At 42.2% G+C, this 22,112-nt stretch overlaps 1 protein-coding gene across 1 annotated transcript in view; it reads left to right on the forward strand.

The window, feature by feature from the left end:
* The first annotated feature begins 1,226 nt into the window (after positions 1-1,226).
* The window catches only part of LOC107090179 (protein capicua homolog), a 98,444-nt gene continuing 77,558 nt past the window's right edge, over positions 1,227-22,112 (forward strand). Inside the window, exons 1-3 of the mRNA XM_015383422.1 lie at positions 1,227-1,595; positions 13,367-16,931; positions 19,933-20,203. Of these exons, the coding sequence (XP_015238908.1) occupies positions 13,554-16,931; positions 19,933-20,203 (3,649 nt within the window). The 5' untranslated portion in view covers positions 1,227-1,595; positions 13,367-13,553. The remainder of the gene's footprint in view (positions 1,596-13,366; positions 16,932-19,932; positions 20,204-22,112) is intronic.

Below are 22,112 nucleotides of genomic sequence, written 5' to 3' on the forward strand. Positions count from 1 at the left end.
ACTAAATTGAAATTGAATTGGTACCATGATGGTGCTTACAAATCCTGCCTTTTATTAATCAAATAGTCCATATAAAGTGTAACTTGCAATGCTTCTGTCTGAATTTGTCTTTATTGTTCCTCAGATGTTCATTGTGCTCAAGGTGCGAATTGGAGTGATTCTTTTCAGATTTTTCACAAGATTGTTGCCCAAATCATCACACTGCCAGATCAGCCTATCCTGAGTTCCCCAGATGAACGATACACAAGCAACCAGACACCAAACTGATGTAAACCCTTCCTTCTCCTGTCGCTCTGAGATTTCCGTTTGAATGCTTTGGCGCCTATTGTTTGATCTTTTGGTGCTACAGATGAGTCAGGATAGGAAACGTGACTTCTCTAATGCTTTGTAGTCAAATAATTGACTAAATGTCTTACAATATGAATTCTGACCCCTTTCTATTTGAAATTATGGTAAATTATTGACTCTTCTCTGCTATAATCAACCCCACAAACGTAATTTTGAAAAGTAACATTTATCTTATGAATAATAAGCTATAATATGTCTGAAAATAAAATATAGGTAAATTCTGGAAAGCTCTTCCCCCCATAAGTAAGCTATACACTGAGTAATAGATTTCAGCTTCTAAAAGCCTTAATATTATGATAAATTGGCTTGCCATACTTATTTCCCTGTTTAGCTAAGCTGATAGCAACAAGCTTGGTGACCTCACCACAGGACACGGTCATTGGCCTGCAGACCTAAATCATCCTACCCAATCACACGTCACTCCGATGACGTATGGTTTCCGCATTTTTATCTGATTGGCCACGGGGCGGGACAAAGGATGCCGTCCTGTTTGAAACGCTTCTGATTGGCAGGAAGAAGAGGATATAGAAAAAGCACCGTGAGAATTTGGGAGTTGATGTTTTCTGTGGATTCAGGTGGAACTACACTCCACCTGTGGATCGCAGTAGTCACGCTACACACGCGGAGGCGCTGCTATATAATCAGGGAGGGTCATTACATTTTTTTATGTGACTTAAATGGTCATAATGTAATGTAATTTAATTTATTTGGGATATTATAGTTTGATTAATGTATATGCTTCTTCTAGTCCATGATAATTATTATTTGTAGCTGGCTGTTTAAATATTATGGAAAAATAAAGACGTGATTTTTAAAAAGAGGATAGAGCTCCTCTTTTCCTTCTCGTTGTTGAATAGACTTCCAGCTCTCCTATTGGTCCGCAGGCTCGATCTTCTAACAGCTGTTCTGTTTTCTCACACTCTGATTGGTCGAACTGCGCCATCTGTCAAATTTGTTTGGCCTCAAAGCCCCGCCCTTTCTCCATTTTCACACCGTCCCATTGGCCACTGTACTCCTTCTTAGTGAGCCATTGGACGGCGCGGCTGGTTGTCAAGGCTCCGGCTCTTCATTCACCATTTTGCGACTGTAGTGTAGAATGTCCAGGGCAGGAGTTTTTTTCTTTGCTCCTTTTAAGTTGCTTCGCCGGAGAAAGATGAGCGGCCGCTGACTGGCAGCGGAGGAGCACCGTGCCCTATTTTACTCAGCGGAGGAGCATCCTGTGAGAAGGGGATCCCGTGTTATCTCCGGTGAGTACAAGCTGCCTACAGATCTCCTCCTGCAGCACTGCAGAGGGGCTTGTTGTGCCCTTTTTTCCCCCAACCGTAACGTTCATGTTTACTGTGGTTATAAACACGAGTTAGCAGCTGATCTGATCCGTCGGGGCCGGTGGTGGGGGGGAGGAAAAAGGGGAGCGGTGCGGCTGGACGTTAGAAACTTTTCTCGGTGAAATAAAAACAACGCCATTAAAAGTGAAGCTGGACTTCCCAGAAATCATTTCCACCTCCTCATCCTCACTCACACTCATTTTCTTCCTGTTTTCGCTTCTTTAAAGGCGGCTGTTTGTGGGCCTTCCTCCAGCTTATTGACACTTTCTCCCCGGTGTGTAAAGCAGCTCAGATCAAACTGACAGCTTTAAAGTCATCCACTTTTCCAGCCTTTCTTCACTTTGTTTTCTTATTCAACATCTCCGCTGCAGTTGATGTGAAGCCGACAGGCTAACCCGGGAACCGGACTCCCCGTTTCAGCCGGTTATTTCCCGGTTCCTCTGAGCGGAGGCCTGGTGACGGGGCGCCGGAGCTGCGGCCTGGTCGCCTCGGCCTGCGGCTCCCACAGAGTAAACCCGGTAATAACTGCGGTACTACGCGGATGACACGGTGCTAGCAGCTCCCAGCAGAGGTGACGACATCCCGGCTTGTTGTTTGCATGTTCTGGGCCTTGTCTAGATTAAGTGAACAGCTGTTATCTCTGGATTATGATGATGCATTTCTCTACACGTCCCGGCCTGCTGTGGTTCAGCTCAGTTTCAATCCTGCTCTAAACTTTAAAACAAGTGTTAAACTGAGTTTTTACTGAAATATCGTAGTCCTGAACCATGGAAGAGGATTAGGGTCACTGAAAAATGAAAAAAGTTTACTGATTTTTACATTTTATATCTGTATAATATAAAAAAGTCAGAATTCTGACAGTTTTTTCTCAAAAATCTGACTTTTTTCCCTCAGAATTCTGACTTTAATCTCAAAATTCTGACTTATTTCTCAAAATTCTGACTTTAATCTCAGAATTATGTATTTTTTTCTCAAAATTCTGACTTTAATCTCAAAATTCTTACTTTTTCCCTCAAATTTTGACTTTAATCTCAGAACTATGTATTTTTTTCTCAAAAATCTGACTTTAATCTCAGAATTCTGATTTGTTTCTCACAATTCTGACTTTAATCTCAATATTAACTTTTTTCTCCTCAGAATTCTGACTTTTTCCCCAAAATTCTGACTTTAATCTCAAAATTCTGACTTACTTCTCAGAATTCTGACTTTTTTTTCCCAAAATTCTGACTTTAATCTCAAAATTCTGACTTTAATCTCAGAATTCTGACTTTTTTCTCAAAATTCTGACTTTAATCTCAGAATTATGTATTTTTTTCTCAAAATTCTGACTTTAATCTCAAAATTCTGACTTTAATCTCAGAATTCTGACTTTAATCTCAAAATTCTGACTTTTTTCTCAAAATTCTGACTTTTTTTCCTCAGAATTCTGACTTTTTCCCCCAAATTCTGACTTTAATCTCAAAATTCTGACTTTAATCTCAAAATTCTGACTTCAATCTCAGAATTCTGAGTGAATTCTGAACGCTACCAAGCCGTAGCAAGTCTATTTTACTGACTACATTAGCTCTCTTGTTTTAATCACCCTCTGCTCTTCCATTAATGACATAGCATCATCAGGGACCCCTCAGGCATGTAAAAAGTCGCCTAATTCCTTCATTTTCCACCAATGTGTCACTGGTCATCTCAAACAACTCACATCTTTGTCAGTGAAGCTGAGAGCTCCCACATCTCTTCCTTCATGGTGCCCATCTACATTAAGATCCACAATTCTCAGATTAAAGTCAGAATTCTGACATATTCAACTGAAATAATATCTAAAAATCAGTTAACTTTTTTTTTACTGAACAGATTGCATCCTAAAAGTTAGGATTTTCCAGATGTAAAAGCATTCTCAAAGCTATAACAGTAGATTATTTGGTTTAAAACACTCATCTCTGAGCTATAAATCAAGCTCTCCACAGAGATGAACCAACTGTTGTGTCTACGTGTAACAAAACTTCCAAACCATAACCAGTTCAAAGGACGCAGTTTGTTCCCTTTTGCTTAAAAAACAAACAAAGTTTTGCACAGAGTTTCAAAACCGCGCTTCTGGGACATGTTTAGTTTATAACAGAGCAAGTGGGAAACAACAGAAGTATCAGAATAAGAAGGAAATCTTTCTGGAAGGCTGATATTTCTCCTCATTTAGTTTACAGTTTGGGGTGTCAGGAAGCTGTTTGTTGATGCCCCCTCCTCCACCTGTTGCTGCTCACTGCTTTTCCTCTGACTGAAACAAAGGTGGAAAGACTTACTACACCCCCTCAACCTGCTGCTCATAGCTCAGTAATAACCCTGTCCTAAACTTGGCCGTCCTTAGCCCTTTATGTTGTCATATTATTGAGTCATTAATGCACTATTTTGAAACATTTGGAGATTGCAGACAATTTTACCATAGGTTGGAAAAAAAGAGTTGATCTACTCTTATTTTCCAGGCTGTCTTAAAACTTTTATTTGGAGAAACTAATGCTTTTTAAAGATAATTTTCTATCCTTCTCAGCAACAATGTTGGTGGAGAGATGAATGCCAGTCACTCTCAGATATTTTGGGAATGTACAAAAATACAAACCCACTGTGAAAAAATAGGATACAAGATTAGGACTGAAGTCCTGAATCGATTCTATTTTGATTCCTACTGTTCTAAAGAAAGTGATTCAAATGTGTTTCAAAATATTCCAATACTGTCATATTAAACGCAAAGTGCAAACTTGTAAATCAGACAGTTTAAACTTGAGATGTGAACAAAACTGTCTCAAAAGCGCAAACTTGTTTGTGAAAAGTGAAAAAGTGAAGCCTCACACGAGCAAGCAGACGTGACACAGCAGCCATGCATGAGCTGCATTATCTTCACTGCACAAACCATATTTGCAGCGTTTTCTTTAACAACTACAGGGTGTTTGCTGGTCACCTCCTATTCATTAATGTCTTCAGTCAGTTTCGCCGGTGCTGCTGAAGAAGTTCTCGGGACCATCCGCCGAAGTTCTCGTGAGTTCTCGAATAGGCTCCCCCTTGCGGTTTGGCAGGAAACTGCCGTGCGTCCCTAGAAATGCAAGACCGACGTTGCAGAAGCATACCAGCAAAACTGCTTTGCGACCAAAGACCAGACCCAGCGACATTTGATGTGTGCGGTTGCAGAAGTATAATCCACCCTTAAGTCGACAGAAACGCTTTCAATAGGGTTTGTATTTTCCAAAACTGAGCTCAAACATATTTATGGGATGCTTTCCTATTGTTGAGAACACAAAAGAACCAAAATACGCTGATATTTGTATTTATTGGTAGTTAGACATTAATGTATAAGTAAAAAAGGTGGAATAACAGCAAATCCCAATGCCAACAGCGATATATAAAGCCTCCCTAGTTTTAAAACGATCTAGAAATAAGTAAACATTTCCTAAATTAAGTGTATTCAGCCTTAACTTGAGTAGTTAAATGAGAAATTTTGCCAATGGAATGAGTAATTTTGCTCTTAAAATAAGATAATTAGATAATATGCACTTGAAATAAGACGATGCAATAGTGTTTTCTTATTTTAAGCGTAAATTGTCTTGTTCCATTGGCTGAATGTCTCTTTTACCTCCTTTATTCAAGAACAAATGCACTTATTTTAAAAATAAAAAGACTTATCTAGATTTAGTTTTTTTGCAGTACATCCATCAATCCATCCAGAAAAATGTGGATCGGTTGACGGATGTTTTCCCTTTCAGCTACAGCTGTGATTATCCTCTTTCAAAAGCAGAAAAAAAACAAATTTATAAATTTGTCCCACATATTGTTAAGTCTTTGTATTGAAATTATTGTTGGGGACGTCCACACCAGTCCTTCAGAAAGTTACGCCTGTAGCAATGACCACGTATTGTGTACTCGGGCTGGCTGGAGAGTGAAGAGATACACAGGAACGACATCTATCTCCATGAAATCTTGATAGTGGCAGCTAAAAAGGCAGATAGCAGAAAATGCTAAAATGGAAATCAATAGTAGAGGGAATCTTCGCAATGGAGAAAATGACCTTCCACCTAAGGATCAAGTCCAAATACCTGAAACAATTTAGGAGAAAGTGGCTTGATTACAGAAATGGGAAAGGACTTTTCCCCTCAGTGAGACTGGATCGCCAGACACATCTATATAAGCAGATCTACGCGACCCCCACATCCCCTACACATGAACTATGTTTACCTTTGTTCTTTTCTTTTCACTTTTCTTTTTTATGTCTTCTACGCAAACTTGAAAAATACATAAAAAAAGAAAAATACTTTTCCATCCTGAAGAATGTTTTTATTTGTTAAGCCGCGCTACTCTGGCCTGTGAATCATAGGAGCTTAAATACATACCTGAGCTGGAGAGAGATAAATGATGAATGAAAATTGTGTCTACAGACAAATACGGTTTCTTAACATCAGACATAAAGACTCATCTTTTCTTTAGTTTCCTCTCTTCTTAGTTTAGAACATTTGATTCGATATCCTAGTTTATTAAGAGGAACTAAAGAAATATTTCATTTTCACTTTTTGGATTCTGCCTCCTTTTCTCTCTCAGTCTCTGCAGCCTGACCATCACAGCATGTTGTGGAAATAAGAAAACTTGAGAGAAGTGGAAAAATAGAATGCAATTAAATTATCACAAGGCTTAAAAATAGAGATAATCGATTCAGGATTTATAGGTTCCAATTTCCAACATCTGAATTTCCATGTCTGCCAATACCGATATTTTTGGATTCACAATTATTATGTGCCAAAATGTCAAGTTTTATTTACCTTTATTAAACTAATTATCAAATAATAACCCTCAAAGGGATACTTACATGCATGTATGCATGTCAGCTGCAAACCTGCTTAATCTAAACCACAAACTTTTTAAATAATTAGCAGGAAACAGTTTGCTGGTTTAAAAAGTTGCTGATGTTTATTTTCTGGCTTCTGTGGGGGTGCTGAATATTGGTAAAGTGGTGTAAAAAGCAACTAAGCACCTCGGTAATATTTATCTATAATGAATTACTCATAAGCAGGGGCGAAGTTACACTGAGTGTGCATCGGAGATTCAGAAAAATTCCCCCCAACACTTCAATAAAAGATGTTTATAACCACTTTTATAAGCAGTTAGCAGTGCTAGCTTAATAGCAGTGCCTCCATGTATTTTGCACTTGAAAATTTTTCAACAGGTTCATTATTTTACGACAGAAAAAAAGGTTACGTGTTCAGAAGAATAGGACTATTTCTCTGATCCTAATGCTCCATTTTGCTCACCTGATTTTAACTGGGTTGAATTATGAAATGAAAACCTCATCACTACATTATATCAGAAATACTCTCCTTCTGGTCAGCATTGCCCATCCTAGAGTTCCTAAATATGCTTTACCAAAGAATCAGGACTCTATTGATAAAACTGCTGCTTTAAAAACATGTTTTCTGCAGAGAGGTCACACTGCACGGCGTTTAGGTGAAACTTCCCTGGCTGCGTCTTCTAAAACCCGATTCAAATGTCTTCAAAAACGTGTCACGCCAGCTGGAGAACTTCTGCTTTTAGACATCCCAGATCAGACAGAAGCTTTTCTATTAAAGGCTTCGTCACATGTAGTAGAGAAAATGTCATGTCTTTAGTAAAATTTCCTTTGATAAGATTTGTACAGGTTGAAACAAAGAATCAGTGAGCATAGGAGCTCAATCAGACGTAATGATGTAAATGATCCTGGCATTACAGTGAGATCTCCCGTCCTGTCTCCTCCTTACCTTTCCAGGACATTAAACATATAGCCCGGCCAGTCAGACTGACTTATGTTGTGTACTCAGCATAGCAGGCCTGAAATACGCGGTTCAGAGCCTGATTTTGAAGGAGGGAACATTAGAGTCCGTGGAAACAGTTTAAAAACAATTACAGGGGTTGACGTTAAGGATTTTACCACTTGCTCTTTGGGCAAGTGACTTTCACATTTCATTTGCCCAGAAACAAATTTTACTTGCCCAGTATAATGTTTGATAAATATTGTTCCTAATATTCATTTTTGTATATATATATCAATGAAACATGTTTGTTTTTTTTAAATGTTTTCTGGATGTTTAGTGACTGGATGAGGATGGGTGGGGGGTAAAGAGGATCTCCGATGCTAAGTGGGTGGTGGGTGAAATGGGTGGAGGGTAAAATAGGTGGTGGGTGTGTTCTGTACTTAAACTTTTTTGACTTGTTGTTGTTTTTTAGCCTGCCAAGTCGAAAAAAAATGTGTCTGATTCTCGCCAATTCCCGGACAAAAATCACGCCATCTGGCGGAAAATCACGCGAGAATGTGTACAAAACAACAAAAATGGCGCTGACAACGCTTTTGGGTCGTTTTCTTCGAATATAGGTAATTTTTAAGTGATTATGCGAATACAATGATACAGAAACACAGGTACAATAGCTTTTTTTTAGCTTGTTGTCTTTTTGGTAACTACATCAAAATTACCGCTAGGTGGACAAAAATCTTGCCATCTGGCGGAAAATCACCCGGCTTTTTCAAACCATGCGAGAATGTGTACAAAACAAAAAAAATGACGCCGACAACGCTATGACTTGTTGTTGTTTTTGAGCCTGCCATGTCGAAAAAAATGTGTCTTATTTGCGCCAATTCCTGGACAAAAATCACGCCATCTGGCGGAAAATCACCCGGCTTTTTCAAATCACGCGAGAATGTGTACAAAACAACAAAAATGGCACTGGCAACGCTATGACTTGTTGTTGTGTTTTAGCCTGCCAAGTCAAATAAAATGTGTCTTATTCGCAGCAATTCCTGGACAAAAATCACACCATCTGGCGGAAAATCACGCGAGAATGTGTACAAAACAACAAAAATGGCGCCGACAATGGTTTTGGGTCGTTTTCTACAAATGTAGGTGATTTTTAAGTGATTATGCGAATAAAATGATACAGAAACACAGGTACAATAGCTTTTTTTAGCTTGTTGTCTTTTTGGTAACTACATCAAAATTACCGCTAGGTGGACAAAAATCTTGCCATCTGGCGGAAAATCACCCGGCTTTTTAAAATCATGCGAGAATATGTACAAAACAACAAAAATGGCGCAGACAACGCTATGACTTGTTGTTTTTGAGCCTGCCAAGTCGAATAAAATGTGTCTTATTTGCGGCAATTCCTGGACAAAAATCACGCTATCTGGCGGAAACCACGCGGCTTTTTCAAATCACGCGAAAATGTGTACAAGACAACAAAAATGGCGCCGACAACGCTTCTGGGTCGTTTTCTTCGAATGTAGGTAATTTTTAAGTGATTATGCGAATAAAATGATACAGAAATACAGGTACAATAGCTTTTTTTAGCTTGTTGTCGTTTTGGTAACTACATCAAAATTACCGCTAGGTGGACAAAAATCACGCCATCTGGCGGAAAATCACATGAGAATGTGTACAAAACAACAAAAATGGCGCAGACAATGGTTTTGGGTCGTTTTCTACGAACGTAGGTGATTTTTAAGTGATTATGCGAATAAAATGATACAGAAACACAGGTACAGTAGCGCTTTCTAGCTTGATTGTCGATTTGGTAACTACATCAAAATTACCGCTAGGTGGACAAAAATCATGCCATCTGGCGGAAAATCACCCGGCTTTATCCAAATCATGCGAGAATGTGAACAAAACAACAAAAATGGCGCCGGAAACGCTTCTGGGTCGTTTTCATGGAATATCTGTGATTTTAAAGTAATTTTGAGTGATAAATAATGTTTTTTTTTGCGATCATTGCACTTGCCCGGCGGGCAAATGCAATGAAATTAACTACGGATGTGATGCAAAAACATCGACTTTAAAAAAAGCTCTCTGATTAAGGCGTTTCTGACACAAAACTCACAATAAAAGGGGAAATCTAGTTAATATTCAAGTGTGCAAAAATCTTCTGTTTGCTTCCCATTTGGCACACAAAAATAGGTTTTAGGAAGCCGACGCTTGGCAGTAGAGTGTCTGCTTCCATCAAAAGACCTAAGAAAAGCGGCTGGCTAGCTGAAGTGGTAAGTCAGCTGTCCTGCAAACAGGAGGCCTGGGTTCGTATCCCAGTTTGGGGGGAATGAGCCGCCAGCGTGGGTCCTTAGGCAAGACCCTTCACGCTAATGCCTGCTTTGGGGAGTGGCGGCCTAGTGGTCAGGTGCTTGGAATCCTGAGGTTCTGGGTTTGAGCCCCACTCCCACAGTCGGCCACTCAGGGTCCCTGAGCAAAAGACCCTTAACCCCACACTGCTCCCTGGCTGCTGCACAATTGCAGCCAACTGCTCCGCAAGGGGATGGGTTAAATACAGGCAGTTCATTTTTTTGCTCTGTACTTGTGACAGTGTAACAACAATAAAATGCTGGAGAAAAAACCCCATAAATATCACGAATTAAACATGGGTTTATAAACAGAATAAATGACCATTTATTAAAATATCACAGTGTGCAACTACTTTTTGGTGGTAAACCAAAGTGGAATTAGTCACAATAGGACCTCCAGCCGCACAGGTCTATGAAGTGTGGATTAGTGGCCTCAGCCTGATAACAAACCCAAAAAAACGATGCCAGGTTCTGCTCCAAGGCTGCGCTTTAAAAAGATATAGTTTTCACAATATTGATGCCTTAAAGAGAAGCTTTTACTTCATTCTGTCTGCGTTTTGTTTGCCGGCACCCTAAACAGAAATACTTTAACATACACATCTATTGATGCACTTATAAACTCCGACTGACCAAGAACGTTTGTTCCTCATGGCTAAGCGTGTAATAACCACGGAAGCTGTGGAGTGTCATAAATGTGAGAAAAGTCAACAGCCTGCATGAGTTAAATTGTTTCTCTGGAAGTTGTTCACAACACATTTTACCAGGAGACATTTTGTACGGCTTGACTTTTTATTAGCAGCAGCATATAAATGTATTAATATCTCCCGTTTGCCTAAAGTATATGCTGAGAAATGTTTATTTAATTTCAGTTTCATTCATTTCAGATGATTTATCAAGGGACATTGATATTGACATATCTTTTTTTGACATACTTATGGATGGGCATGTTTTTCTTTAGTCATGTACAAAACAACCATTAGTTTTACTTTTTGGTGTTTTTTTGAAGCGTATTGTGATCAGACCTTAAATAGTTTTGCTTGTTTGTACCTGACTAAAGGGATATACTTTCATTTAGGTAGTTTAAAGTGTATTTTTTAAACAAAACTAAAGGGATAAATGCAAATCTTTCATCTTGCGAGGATTAGTTTTGTGGTCTGACGGGGTATTCTGATCTGACAGAACACCGGCCCTCATTCCAGAAAACAGGAAGTAGAATAATCTACGGTCTCCTTTACCTGTTTTATGCTCACCTTCGTCCACTAACTGCTCATGTACAAGTAAAGCCCATCAAGGCTAACAGATTTGTCCCCTTTTGGCTACACTAATCAACACTTTCATTTAGACTTTAACTTTAACAGAATATGTGTTATGAAAGTAATGCTTGTTTGTTCCTCACAAAAAGCTGTTTGAAGCTGTTTGATTAGTTATTTGTTCAGTTGATACAGCTTCATGTGCATTACAACATGTGTGCCTAATATCATACAGTTTTAAAGTTGTTGAGCAAAGACCTCACTGAGGATCTGAGGGAACGTTTGTCCCCCAGTTCATCTACGGCTAAAATCTGTTCTTCTCTGGGTCAAACTGTTAGGGTGCCACGTGTGCAGGATGATGACCGGTTTGCTGGTTTTAGGATCCACTTTTTTCTCTTTCTTAACTTAATTAGGAGTTCAACAATCATTCATGTGAACAAACTGTTCTGAGGATGTTGAAATAAGCTTCTAAAAGCATGAAGAATAACAGTTTAAGACCATCTCGGCAGATATCCATCAGGTTTTCCTCCTTTGAACAGCAAATTAAACCGACCATAGCCAACAAGATTCACTTAAGACTTGACGTAGTATTCAGTTATGTCATTTAGGCTGTAAAAAGATTTCTCAGTCTATGTAATTCATCCTTAAAGGAGGCTGTTCACGTTTTTTTTTTGTCCTCCACCGTGTGACTTCCATCAGCCTGTGTGCGTTTGTGTCAGCTCATCACAGTGCAAACGTTGTTCCTCCAAATTAAAAGCAATTGAACTTGTTACCTCTTACTTAAGCTCCATAATTTCAGCCGGAGTAGTGCGTATTGCATCAGTTCACCTTTAAGCCGTTATCATTCAGCTCATGGCTTTGACACCAGCTGTTGTACTCTGAGCACTACTGAGTAAACACACGCAGCATACCTCTATCGTGACCAAGTAAGGCCAGCTGCCAAATTATTTTATGACAGCCTCTCTACGGTCGCCTGTCCAAAATAGGGATTTACATAGAGCGAGGTGATGGCTGCATGCTCACTGCTAGCGCTATCCACTATCCCTCTATCCCTGCATGGATGTTTGCTGTGTGGCCTTGAGACAGGCGGCTCGCATCTCTCAATGTGGGTGCCTCTCCCGTCGATGCGATGGCAGCAGTTATTAAAAGGCCCCCGAATGAACTCAAGCTTTCACAGACAAACAAGAAGGCTGCAAAAAGGGAACAGAGACACGCCAAGAGGAAGGATTGGCTGGAAGAAAGGTTGGAAAGAGAAACAGGGACAGACAAGACAGGCAGACATGTGAGTTGACAAACAACAAAACAGTCAGTGACAAGCTAGAGTCCTCTGCGGCGGTTGATAGACGTCAAGACAGAAGATTTTGACAGAGCAAATCGCAGCAGGAGTGAAGTATTGGAGAAAGATGACAAGGCCTGTTTATATTCCCTCTCTTGGTCTACGTGTTGTTAACATATTAACGTATTTATAACATATTTCAAACTCCTCTGAGACAAATTTTCCAAGAAACTAAGTAAAAAAACACAGCAGCATTGACCTGAATCCTGCAAACAAACAGTTCAACAAATCATCAAAATCCATCAGGGTTTCTTTTTCTAAAGCCAGAGGTATTCTGAGGGTCTTCTCTATGGCGGGACAATTATTTGGCTTTTCTGGATGATTACAGCTCAGTAGGAAAATGGGGAGCAAGTGGAGACTAGAGGTTAAAAAAAAAATCAATATTGGAGGGTGCGGGTGTGTGATAGTAGCAAAGAAAGAGGGAGGAATAAAGTAACGGGAAGTTAGGTAATGTCTTCCACAGGAAATGGAGTTCGTAGGGGCGGATTGACTGCTTTGAAATACACAGATAAAGGTCGCCTAAGAGAGAGCGAGACAGAGAGGAAAAAAAAGGGAGGGTTTCAGAATGTCAGCGCAGGAGGAATTCCCCTGCCTTTACTGCCCCGGCCAAGAAATAGTGTGTGAGTAAGGAGAGCAAGCAGAGAGGCTTGTCTGGGCAAATTGCATAGCGCTCCTCACTATTTCCATGCTGTGTTGTAAGCCTGCATTGTGTTTACCCTACAATATGGCCTCCTGTTTTCTTTGTGTACCTGCTCTGGATGCAGGCTTTGCGTAATGTGAGTAGGATTTGTTATGTAATGAATTAAAGTGTTATGAATATGCAGATTACTACTCTAGTGCAACATTTTTATGTCCAGCTTTTATTGTGGTGCTACGTATTAGAAATCTCTTGTTTTAACTTCTCAGTGCTATCCATATTGTGTTCATTGCTTAGGTCTGCTTTCTTGTGTAAATGCCAGATGAGTAACCCATGCTTTCTGTTTTGTTTTTTTCTTTCTCTCAGAGTCCTTGAAACAAAGTGGTCAAGTGCCGGAGTCGCACAACCAAAGGCAAGACAGAATGAGAAAGACCGGCCCTGACAGAGGAAAAAAATAGAAGGGAAGCAAGAAAACAACTGAAACGTCAAGGAGATACTTAGGGATAAATAAATAACAAGATCCGTTTGGAGTAAAGGCCAACAAGATAAAAAGATGAAGCCAATAAAGAAGCAAGGCCGGCGCTCCCCTCAATCCACTCGGGCCAAAGGAGGGAAGCGCCGTGGAGCTGGAGAGACCTCAGAGGGTGGGGAGAAGCGAGATTCAGACGAGAACAGAGACGAAAGCAGATCTCCTCAAAACCGAACTCCCTCCTCATCTTTTTCCTCTAGTTCCCACTCAGACTCCTCTCAGGCTGGCCTAATGGCGGTACGGGACGTTTCGGATGGGGAGGGAATGTCAGATACAATGGTATCAGTCGTGATGGATTCAGGCAAACTGTTGACATTGTCCAACGAAAGGTCTGGGAGGTCGGCACTGAGCGGCAGTGGCAGCAGCCAGTGTGACAGTGGTGGCAGCAGTTGTAGTAACAGCAGTACACCGAGTGCAAACAATAGTCCGAATCCAGCCTCCAGCAGAAAAACCGCCACTTTTAAGGCCCGTGTTCCCAAAAAGAAGTACACCTCTGAACACTGTTCTACAGCTACTGCCAGTAATCATAGCACCCCTGTATCCTCCACCCCCCCTCCCCTGAGTGACGGGGTCCTTACCCAGGGGTCAACAGGTTTAGGACTCGGTGTCTCTCACTCCAATAGTAACAGTCAAAGTATGAGTCTGATGGACAACTTTCCCAGTGGAGCATCAGGCAGAGACAATTCCCTTGATTCTCCAGGACCCCCTACATTGTCTCTTGTAGGGGACAGGCCTGCAGGAGGTGAAGAGCGAGTATCCCCAAGCCCCCTTCCACGATGTTCTTCAACAGACACTGCCAGCGAGCACTCTGCTGACTTGGAAGTGGTTGGCGACGTGCCTGCGACCACACAGACATCTCATTCTACACCCAGTCTACTTGACACACTGTCAGACACCCTCGCTAAAGGGTTAAAAAATCAACGTGTCCTTGCTCGCCAGCGCAGAAGACAAAAATCTGAGGAAATAGGAGGTGACAAAAGAGAAGAACGGAGGCGTTCAGAATTTGTGTTTCGGGCTGGAGTGGTCCGTAAGGTCAGCGGCGAATTTGGCTGTTTGGAGGTGCAACTGAATGGGGAGAAGACAATGTGCAGGTATCCTTACCGACATGACAGCACTTCAGGGGTGGTGGAAATAATCTTAGATGCACCTCCACCCGGTGTCAATACAATACCCGTTGGCACCCGTGTCTGTGTACCATTTGGCAATGAGGATGGCAATGAGGGCCAGTGGCAGTGGTACAGAGAAGGTGTGGTGACCGAGGTAGACACACACCCTGCTGTGGCCAATCGTTACCGCGTCCTTCTGTCTGAGGGGAGGCCTCATTCTCTGGATGTAGAAGATAGCAGAGGTGCTACCCAGGCGGTATGGGTCTCTCGACAAACTCTCCGGCTTCTAGTACCACCATGGGACCTGGATTTGCCATCATGTGGTGGCCATGGAGGGGAAGAGGGCATCAGAGAAAAGGACAAACAGCTTGAAGAAAGGGAACAAATCGATGTGGAACAGGAAGTTTCTAGTCTTAGCCGAGGAATGACCACTGGTATTGGCTCAATGTTTGGCAGAGAAATAGCGTACCCAGGTATTATAACTGTCTCCTCCACTGCAGGCCACAACATTGTCTCACCAGTTACTCAGACACCTGTGATGAGCCTGGCTCATGGTAGAGAATGGGAAATTAATGACCTGGAAATGGAGAGAGAGCGTCGGCGGAAACAAGAAAGAGACAGAGAAAGGGAAAACGATGCAAAGCAGCAGCAACACCACCCCTACATGCCACTCACCCCTGAAGAGGACATGGAGGTGTCCCACTTTAACATGGTCCCCTTGGGGGCAATCATACCTGGGACCAAACAGAGACCAGTTCACCACCAGATTGTCTCAAAGCCCCCATCTGGCTACCTCAATTCCCACCTGCCTGTTGTACGGAGCATTGGGATTTCCTCCACCCACCTGGCCCTGACCCCTCACCCTAATCCTTCAAATGTTCTGTTAGGGCTTGACTCAAATAATGCAACTGCCGGCACCATCATTACAGGCCCCCAGCTCCACTCTCTGCCTCCCATCTCCTCCTCCACTACATCCTCCAGAGTAGAGAAGGCTTCTGGGGGAGGAGCAACTAGTGGTGGAGGAGGACCAGGGTCAGGTTCAAACTCTTCCTCTACAAACCGTTCACGCACTCCTCTTACAGCTGCCCAGCAAAAGTACAAGAAGGGAGATGTGGTGTGCACACCAACAGGCATCCGAAAGAAGTTCAACGGGAAGCAGTGGAGGAGGTTGTGTTCTCGGGAGGGCTGTTCCAAAGAGTCTCAACGACGAGGATACTGTTCCAGACATCTTTCAATGAGGACCAAGGAAATGGAGGCAAGTGGAGGCGGCCGGGAGCGCAGCGGAGCCAGCAGCACAGGGACTTTAACGCCATCCGATCTACGGCTGGGAGGTGGAAGAGCCAGCTCAGAGTTCGACTGGGATGAGACATCGAGGGAAAGCAGCGAAGCCAGCAGCCGTGGAGGAGATTCACGTCCCCGCTTAGTCCTGCCCTCCCTGATACCCCAAGACCTTTCTCGTTTTGACTTTGATGAGTGTGAGGCAGCGAATATGCTGGTCTCCTTAGGGGGGTCCCGCTCCGGCACGCCATCATTCTCTCCCATTTCCAATCAGTCCCCGTTCTCACCAACGCCGTCACCATCTCCTTCGCCTCACTTTGGCTTCCGCCCTGCCAATTTTAGTCCAATCACTGCCCCGCTTACCCCACGCCGCCCTCGGCAGCTCAGTGGCACTAAGATGGGTACGCCATGTTCTGACAGAGAACGCCATCCGTCAGGAATTGTGCCCTCCTTTCAGACCAGCCTCACCTTTACGGTCCCAATGAGTCCCAGCAAGAGAAGGCCGGAAACCCACCCGCCCCCTCCTCTACCTGCTGTCCTGGACTACCAAAACAAATCGGATCAGCAGCAGCTGATGGGCGTAGGGGGCAACATTGTTGGAGACCAAGCTGCTTTCAGAGTCCTCTCCCCCCACAGTCAGCCCACAACACCTTCCGCACTTTCCTTTTCACGCCCTCGCAGCGCCACCAGCAGGCCATCATCCTCTGCTGCCTCTACGCCCCCACCCATGCTTGTGTCTCCAACCCCTTCTCCCCTGCCCCAAGAACCCTCCCCACGCCGCATAGTGCCCCTTCGCGACTCTCCGGTCATTGTCCGCAACCCCGACGTCCCCTTGGCAAAATTCTCAGACGGCCCCTTGCAGAGAAGAGAAAGAAGCCGGTCAAGGGAGCAGAACCAGGCACAGCACTCTGCTCCCCCAGGCCTGCAGGCCCCTGTGCCTATTAACGGAGCCACGTCCAATCCAGCGGTTCTCCTCAGGAACCCAGCCTCAACACTGGTCCTGGTCACTTCCAGTTCTGTAAGTTTTTTCTCTACAGCGAAAGCCCTTTAGCTTTGCAGATCTTTACTATTGCCGATTTAATGTTACCTTGCTGAAGTATATGTTTCCAATCATCAAGGCTACTAACCATAAAAGTCTCCTGATGATTTTTTTCAATATATATTTTTGCACTTCCTATAATACAAACTTGAAAACACTTATGTTTTTATGCCATTTTCAATGTTTTTGTTTTATAAATGGAAAAAAACATACGATATTTAGTTGATGCATTTTTTTCTGGGTGAAAACTGAATGTCATATTTATTCAGTTGATATAACACCTAATGTCACCCAAAGCTAAATTATTTTTATTTCTTTTTTAATTATTAACGGGAAACTAACTTTCCGAACAGACTTGCCTATTTGTGAGCAGGTAGTTGTCCTGAAGCCCCCAAATTTGCGGTGCCACTTTTGTCTAGAGCCCAAAGGTTATTTGCTTTGTTTTTTTTGTAGATCGTCAAAAAACTTTTTTTTAATTTTGAGTCAGGTGTAGCTCTGGACTTAGAACCTTCCCAAGTAATATATGTTTTCTTGTCCTTGAACTACAACCTTGACTGATACAGCAAGGCCTGCAGAGCTTTAAGTATTGTTTTTTTTTTTTTGTGACCTCCCTGATGAATAACTGATGAAATCTTTCTCATCTGTTCCGTTCCGTTTTTAAGATTCCCTTTTTCCTTAAACCTCCTGTTTTCCCTCAACTTCTTTGTAAGGGATTTGTTGGCTCTCAGACCTGGGTGTTGCCACTTAATTGAACTCACCTTCCCAAAAACTATGCATCATTAGGTAACCATATGATTAAACAAGGGGTGTGGTTGGTTTGGCTTATTTTTCCTGTTATAAATGTACTAATAATTTAAAAAACTTGTTTATCTTTATTTTCCTCTTTTAAGAAAATTAAAAAACAGCTGAAATATTAAAGTGGGCAAACAGTTTACTAAAGGTGCTGCATGTGAAATGCTCTAGAAAAACTGTATTTTTTTTATACCACACATGAAGGGTAATGGGGTTTACTCTCTAGAACTGTGTACTGTAAACTGTCCCAGATGGAGGAATGAGTTTTTATTTAACACCCAATGTAATGATGATGAGATCAGGGCTGCTAAAGCTTTACTCTCTCTAAAGTCAAACAAGGTTATCATCATTCACCCCTCTTATGCTTTACATCAAATAAACAAAATTAAGGGAATATAAACCCAGACCTCGGTACTCTATAGCCCCATTTACACTACGCTCTGAAAACCGATCCGTGCCGAGCTTGGATCAGTTAACCGTTCTTAGCTTTGTTTCTTACGACCGTTTACAAGCCGCGCTAGAACCGTTCCTCGCCTCCTAGTGGCAATCTACGGTACTACTGCTCTCTTGAGATAAACAAGCAAACCAACATTTCAGCGCCCGTAACATTCAGGAATTTATGTTTTGATATCATTGTGATATTTGGTTGTTTGCGGAGCGTCAGGCGAAGAAAGTAGCCTTTGATGAATTTACTTGACAGAGTCGACTTTTGTGAAGAGATACAACAAACGATGGTCTAATCAGGGCTTACAGATGCAGGAAACAACGTCATTGAGGTTCACCACACTGCTAAGCAGAATCATTACTGGAAATGGTGTGGCACGGTAGGGAAGCTAGTATTTTTATGAATGTAAGGAGATGACGCGGTCTGCTCATGCGCTCTTTGTTATCTGAGAACCGAGCCAGAACTGAACCCCGCCGAGCCCTACTGATGAACTAGTACCATGTTGGCGCGGTTCAGTTGTGTCTGGTACGGTCCAGTTCAGTTTTGCTTGCCGTTTACACTCAACAGTTATCCCGGTTACCGTGTTCGGACTGATCTCAGCCCGGTTTCAAGAGGGTAGTGTAAATGGGGCTAATGTCCTCCAGGCTACAGCTTTTCCTCTGGTTGTCTGGTTGGACAAATCAGAAACCAAGTATTGTATATAAATCCAAATAGCCTGTTCGTAGTTCATGAGGCTGTATTGGTATTCTTGCGTTGGTGTGTGTAAAAAAACAGACTGCACAGGACTCTAAGTAAGAGCTGCACATGACATCATCATTATGTGGATAGTTTGCTCATTGGGGATATTCCTCAGGACTGCTTGCACTGCAGTATGTGTCTGCAGCAGACTCAATGCCTAAAGGAGTGATGAAAGTTTCCTAACATGGTGCAGCCCCCCCGTTCTTTCCAGATTTATGTTGATGAAGCAGAGATATAAGGACTTGGATATTCGTTGTTCCTTTGGAAAATCTCTGTTTAAACAAATAGTACTTAATGATAATAATAATGAACTTTATTGAGCTCACATTGGAGAAATTTACATCTGCATGTAACCCATCCCCTTGTGGCGCCCGAAGAGCAGTGCTGGGTTAAGGGTCTTGCTCAGGGACCCAGAGTGGCAGTCTGTGGGAGTCGGGCTCAAACCCAGAACCTCAGGATTCAAAGCTCTATTTATTATTATATTTAGGTAAGAATCACAGAGGTGTTAGTTAGTTGTAAATGTGGCAGGTCACATTTCAGTGTTCAGTTGCAATGAATGTCACCTAAAACCGATTAAAGCCATATTTAGATTTTATTATTAAAGAAACAAATGGGAAATTTGACTGCAGATAATGATCTGGCCCTCAACAATTATATGCTATATTATATATAGTTAGAGTAAATTAGCTAGACTTAACTGGTTCACTGCAAAAAATAAGTCATTTTTGCTCAAATTAAGTGCATTTTTTTTCTTGAATTGAGGAGGTAAGTGAGACACTTTGCCAGTGGAATGAGATAATTTACATTTAAAATAAGAAAAAAACAATTGCTTTGTCTTATTTCAAGTGTATATTATCTAATCATCTTATTTTAGGAGTTAAAATACTCATTCCATTGGCCTGCTCAAATTAAGGGTAAATACACTTAATTTAAGACATTTTTTACTTATTTCTAGTGTTCTATAATTCATTAATCCTCAAACACCTTTTTGATGTCCCTTTGCAGTCCTTGACACCAGCCACAGCAGGCCACGCAGCCCTGTCCAGCCCCTCGGCTCCAGGGTTGATTTCTGCTCCGTCGGGCTCTGCTCTGTCGTCGTCCGGCTCCGGAGGCAGGGACAGGAAACCCGAGGGTTACCAGGACGCCTCAGGAAGCGCGCTGCCCCAGCCGGTGGCCTGTCACCCCACGCCGACCGCCCTGCTGCCGCTCATACTGCCAGCCGAGTCGCCTCACCCGGCGCCACGCAAGCAAATCATCATGGGTCGCCCGGGCACAGGTAAGGCAGGCAGAGGGTGTGATGGGTAGATGGCACTCGTGACTCTGACCTTTGTTTTTGTCAGATGCTAAGATCTGCTTAAGCTGCAGTTCAGCAAAGAAGGAAGGGTTTGTTTTAATGCGCTCTGGTTTTGCTCATCGCAGTTTCTTTATCTCTCTAGGTTTACAGCTGTGTCATCAGAGAGCTTTGGGTATGACTCACTATAGTTTACAGCTGCTTGTAGCGTAACATTTAAAAAAGCTTTTTTCTGTCCCTGAGTTTTTTTTTCTCGCTGAGATGAAAGATGATGCTCTTCTGTTGGCTGCAAACCTGTTTTGTTTTTTTTTGCTCGATTTTTTTCTAGAAGTTTGCAGTAAAAAAGGTCTGAAGCTTTGCTGTGAGCTCAGGGAACAGAATGTTTTTACATTCATACTTATTCCACTCTCAACAGCATGTTCACATGCAGTTGTTGCTATTTTATGAGCAATTAGAGCCAATTCTGACCCAAACCTGAGTCCATTTCAGGACACATTTATTTAAATTTTAAAATGTACCATCAGAAAATGTTTGTTTAGAGAGTGGATGTTGGTTAACACTATTTATTTCCTATATACGCAGAGCAGCAGCCATGTCTGTCAGGTCATGAATCCTTCTTGCTTTTGTTCAATTGGTTTTCATGCTTGGATATCAAACACCTGTCGTACTTTATAGAAACAATCATATAAGTAGCTGATAAGGGGAAAAAAATGCAACATGAAACTATCCTATTATGATAACAGAAAGTACACTGTCATGTTTTTTCATTGGAAGACAGAAGTTATATTAAGGTTCAACCATAATTTAAAGCCAACTTTGGGTGTAAAGTTATTATTTTTAACCAAACTTGATCAAAATTGAGATTCAGATTGTTTTAAAAAAGTACCATTGTTCCTGCTTTTAGAGGATTTCAGAAAAATACATTTTAAGCTGGTGTTTGTATTTAATACATCGTTTAAACCAGAAGTCACCTAATTAGCAGACCAGACCACCTGCTGGCTAATCCGGACCCAACCTGATTTAAAACATTTATAAATTACTGCATGTCGTCTGACGACAATGTCTAAACATCAGAGGTCATGGATGAGTCTCCTCCGTCATCCAATTTTTATATAGAGGAGGAAAGCAGGGACGAAGATGTTGTGGAAGAGGACGCCAGGGTGGCAGAAGCTTGGTTTGGTGTAGAAGGCTTCCAGCCGTACATGTTTGAGCCCTTGCCTCGCAACGCTGCCAGTTCTGTTAGCTCTACGCCTGCAGAAAACACAGACGTCCATCCCCGTGAACACTGGGACGCAACTCAATGGGAAACCGTTGCGTATATTAGCTGCGACATATCAATCAAGATGCTATGATAAAAAATGTGATTGACAGATGACTGTTGATATATGATTGGCCGAATTTAGGCGTTCAAGCTGATGTATAACTAACTGGTCTGCATAAGATAATGAAAAAAAAACACATATTTTATAGAAATGTTCTAACTTTTGGGACAATATCGCCTGATAAAGAGCACATTTATATACATGTTTAAGCCAGAATGATTTGACATTTCAATATGAATTTAAAGGTACACTATGCAACCGGTGTTGATTTTCCAGCGAGGCTCCCCCCAGAGGGCGAAAGTAAATGTGCACTGTCGTAAATATGCACAGCTGTTCTCCTGGTTTCTCCGTGAAGCCAGGCGCGTTTTTTTTTTGAGCTTAGCAGAGAGGCGAACGCAACGAATGACTAATGCTGCGATCACACTGGACGCAGCTGGCGCGACAGAAGCAGCGAGTTTACATGCAAAGTCAATGGTTGACGCGCGTCAAGGCGCAGCAAAAGGTCCCGCGGCGCGTTTTGAGCAGCAGGCCCAGCGCGTCTGAGCAGCTGAAGCAGCAGTGCGTCGGGCGCA

This window comes from Cyprinodon variegatus, unplaced genomic scaffold, assembly GCF_000732505.1.
Source record: "Cyprinodon variegatus isolate N-32 unplaced genomic scaffold, C_variegatus-1.0 Scaffold284, whole genome shotgun sequence".
Classification (NCBI taxonomy): Eukaryota; Metazoa; Chordata; class Actinopteri; order Cyprinodontiformes; family Cyprinodontidae; genus Cyprinodon; species Cyprinodon variegatus.